Source organism: Aethalodelphis obliquidens, unplaced genomic scaffold, assembly GCF_003676395.1.
Source record: "Aethalodelphis obliquidens isolate GAN/ISIS:26980383/991018 unplaced genomic scaffold, ASM367639v1 scaffold66, whole genome shotgun sequence".
NCBI lineage: Eukaryota > Metazoa > Chordata > Mammalia > Artiodactyla > Delphinidae > Aethalodelphis > Aethalodelphis obliquidens.
Genome location: NW_020838010.1, coordinates 2500727 through 2504798, shown reverse-complemented (window position 1 = coordinate 2504798; position 4072 = coordinate 2500727). Strand labels below are relative to the sequence as shown.

The following is a 4072-nucleotide window of genomic DNA, read 5'->3' as shown; positions in this document are numbered from 1 at the left end:
CGCTTGGCCCCAGCGAGCCGCCCTGCCAGCCTCTGCCGCCCGGGGCCCCGCGCATTCCGCGCGCCCCCGCCCCCTCCGCCCCTCTCCCGGCCTCGCCCCCTCCCTCGTCCCCTTCTCCTCCCCCCACCAGCTGTCTCCTTTCCCCGGGGCGGCGAGACAGCCGGAGCCTGGGAAGAGGCGGCTTCGGGCCGAGGGGGCGTGGTGGGGAAGGGGAGGAGGCGCCGGGGTGAGGGGATAAGGAGGCCCGGGCGGCGGGGTCCCCCAGCCACTGCGTCGCCCGCCCGGGAGCCGGGTGCAGCCGCCGCCGCTCGCCCGCATCCCCTCGGCCCGGCCCGGGGGCAAGGTCAGCAGCGATCTGGAGCCGCCGTGTCACTCCCCGACAGCTATGAACTGCAGCGAGAGCCAGCGGCTGCGGACCCTGCTGAGCCGCCTGCTGCTCGAGCTGCACCACCGGGGCAATGCCAGCGGCCTGGGCGCCGGCCCCGGCCCGAGCATGGGCATGGGGGTCGTGCCCGACCCCTTCGTGAGCCGCGAGGTGACCAGCGCCAAGGGCAACGACGCCTATCTCTACATCCTGCTCATCATGATCTTTTACGCCTGCCTGGCCGGAGGCCTCATCCTGGCCTACACCCGCTCCCGCAAGCTCGTCGAGGCCAAGGACGAGCCGTCCCAGGCTTGCGCCCAGCACGAGTGGCTCCCGGGAGGTGCCCCGGCCGCCGCCGACGCTGAGACAGCCGCCGGATCGCCCGCCGAGGACCGCCGCCCGCCCGGCCCCGCCGGGCTGCCCGCCCCGGCCCTCGTCCGGGCTGCCGAGGGGGTCTAGAGCCGCCGCCCCAGCTCGCTGGCTCGCCCGCGCCCTCCTCAGCTCGCTCATCCCTGGGCGCGGCACCCGCCTGCCTTGCCGCCTTTTCCTCTCCTCCCCTTCCAGGGCTCTCCTCACCTGAGGCCCGGACAACGTTGAGAGGCCAGGAGACCTTGTCTGGAAGGCCCTGGAAGAAGCACCACCCTACCCCCGCCGGGCCAGCCTCTCCCTCCTCTCCCCGCCCCCACCTCCGACCCCGCACAACCCACTGCACTAAACTGCCTCTGCTCTCTTGTCTTCAGACGGCCCTGACAGCACGCTCCAGCCCTCTGGGAACTGAATCCAACACGTCCAACACTTGGCATTGAATTGAAGCAATGAAGTCTATCCGAACTCTGGGCCGTCTAACTGGCAGCTGTTCCGGGGGCTGCCAGGGACTGCTCACTCTGTAGAGCCAACGGGCTTGCCATCACTGCCAGGGCGGCTGGGGCAGCTCCAGCTTCCTGTTGCCTTAGGGACAGAGACAAAGAAAATGAAGAGAACTCAGACATCTTTTCCCTCCCTCCTCCTTCAGCAGGGAGCTAGCAGGACACTAGGACCAGTCTGTGGCATAGAATGGACTTAATGGGACTGGAGGTGGAGGGGGGCTCAGAGGGTGGGGAAGACCTATTACCCCCAACTGTATGGTTTTCTTGCATCCAGTTGTCGTCCTGAAGGTAACTTGCCTAATTTTGAGTAGCTCTGCCATCTTTTGCCATGGGTAACCATTGCTGGGCGTATCACCCTAATACTTCCCAATGCCTCTCCTATATTGATTCAGTTGTCATGGCAGCTGTCTGCTTCATCCATGGAACATGAGGCTCCGTCGTCTCCTGCTCTGTAACCTGGAGAATGTCAGAGGCAGGTAATAAAGGTCGTTTAAACAATAACCTGAGACTCTTTTCTCAAAGATCCCAGCCTTGAGACCCAGTACTATATAGAGAAGGAACCCTTTTTGCTTTTGGAAATAATGTTTAGATTGGGGAGTTGGGTTGTTTTGATACCTATATCTATATACCCAGTTCCAATGCAACAGATATCACTGTGCGTGAAGAAAAGGTTTATGTATGGCTAAATGGGTTGTTTTTTCAAGTGTTTCCAAGTTATAACTACTTTCTTACTTCTCCGCCCCTTTTCCCTTAATTCTGAAGCACTTTCAAATATCACAATGCTAAATAAGGATTTCCCACTTACCTCTTGCAGTTTTTCAGGATATACTTTAAATTAAAACAGCCTCTCACACCCATCACTATTAGCTATGATCAAAGTTGATTTTTAGAAGCCACCTTCATAACTCTCCCAAAGAAGCGGCTTATTAAAAGAGAAAAAGCCACCAAAGAGTGTAAATCTTAAGTCAGAGAGGAGATGCTTGAACTAAGCTGTCTTAACCAATGATGGGTAAATTTAGAGGTGTATGCTTATTGATTTCTTCTCCTTCTTTGAAGGTCATCAGAAACTTGCCTGATTAGGGCCTAAATGCTTATACCTGATGGTGGCCGTTTGGGCCTCATCAAACACATATAAAATCTCCTCTTAGCGTTAAGCCAACTTGCTTCAAGACAACTGGTTTCTCAGTAACAGCAGGACAAAGATATTATGGGTTACTTAAATGCACGGATAATACACAAGCCTCATTCAAGGCATTGGTTTTGACCTTGTAGCCCATATGGTATTTTACTGGAGCTATTAATAAGTTAAATGAACTTACTTTCATTCCCAGGATTCACTCCTTGAAGATATACTGGCCTTACCCCATTGGCTCCTCTCCAGTCCTAGTTCCAGCCCTAAGGTCGACTCCTTTCCTTGCAGGTGGGGGCCAGCGATTGGGCAGTGGTCCAAGATAACGAGACGAAGAGAGATGAGGCTGTGAGAGCCATCTCAGGGCCAGACAGGGAGGCCTGAGTGGGATGCGGAGGGAGGGCACAGATACCCAGCCATGCCAGGTGCATATGGGGGAGGGCAGGCCTCAGCCTTGTATTTCAGGTACAACAAGGTCCCTCATTGATCTGGCATGACTGGGGACACGAGGTTGTTTGATAATGAAGCATCCCCAGTGCTTTAGGTGTTGAAAATTTGTAAACATCTGTACTATTTTTCATAGACGTTAAAAATATATATATTGCCAAAAAAAGGCAGCTGGGAGCAGTTGGGATAATGCCCATAATAAGCATGAATGTGCCAGCTGTGGGAAACGAATCCCACTGCCAAAATATTCCTGCTTTTAAACACATTTTAACCTTTTTATGATGATGACGTTCCTCATTAAGCACATGTAGTGAGAGTAGCCACAGAGTTTTCCCAGTGAGAAAAAGTGAGCTGGTCTGGGGAGAGCGATTTGCTTAACTGCCCACTTTCCCCAAACACTTTCAGGGTTGCAACTGTGTCCCAGATAATGAAGTTTCCCAGAAGTTTGGACACTCGACTCTCTACCAACCAGTGCGGGTGTCAACAGCATTGAAGTGATCACACTGTGGTGAGCAAGAGATAGAAGAAAGAAAAACAAGAGGCCTGGCCAGCCTGCAGTTTTAATAATGTGTTCCTGAATAGCGCGAGCTGACAGTACAAACTGGGATTCTAATCAATTAGAGTGAATTTTTTTCAACTCCCTCCCCCACCAGTCTATTTCTTCTGTGTAAGCAGGTCCCGTTTCAGTTCAGGTTCAGATCTTTGCTCCATAATAATAACGAAGAAGAAGACCCGCGCTTCCTTACTTGTAACTTGAGGCTTTCAACCAAGTGGGGCTAGGAGATGTTTTGAGTTCCAATGTCTGGAAGTGCTCATCGACGGTGCAAAAATAAACAGAAGCTTTGCTCCCACTACAGACATACTTCTGTGCTGTCGAGTCACTTTTCTAGAGGGATATAAATGGGGTCTTTCCTTTGTTTGTAGCTACCATCTCCTCTTCAATTTGCCATATCCTTTAGAAACCAATGATCTGCACATGATTTATATTAAAGAGAAAAGGGAACGGGCTGCTTTCCAAGCAGTCTTGCCTGATGGCTAAAGCAGGTGCGCTGTGGTGTCGTGGAGAGAGCATAGGACGAGAATCAGGAGAACTGGGGTCCAGCCTTGGCTTTGCGGGGAATCTGAGGGTCAAGTGAGATAACATATAGGAAAGGAGAAGTACAGCAGCTATAGAAGTATAAGGTGTTACGTTTATATTTTCCTTTTCCTTCCTTGGGGGAGTGCCCTTGGGCAGTGCGGGGAAAGTGGGGAAGAGAAAATTCTCTA

At 53.0% G+C, this 4072-nt stretch overlaps 1 protein-coding gene across 1 annotated transcript; it reads left to right on the top strand.

Annotated features, from left to right (window-relative positions):
- Positions 1-304: 304 nt before the first annotated feature.
- KCNE5 (potassium voltage-gated channel subfamily E regulatory subunit 5) lies at positions 305-823 on the top strand. Its single transcript, XM_027089448.1, has one exon. It carries the CDS (start codon positions 386-388, stop codon positions 821-823), a length of 438 nt encoding a protein of 145 aa, XP_026945249.1. The 5' UTR covers positions 305-385.
- The last annotated feature ends 3249 nt before the right edge of the window (positions 824-4072 follow it).

Bases quoted from the DNA above. Each gene is read 5' to 3' on its own strand.
- KCNE5 (XM_027089448.1), top strand. From the start codon at position 386: ATGAACTGCAGCGAGAGCCAGCGGCTGCGGACCCTGCTGAGCCGCCTG.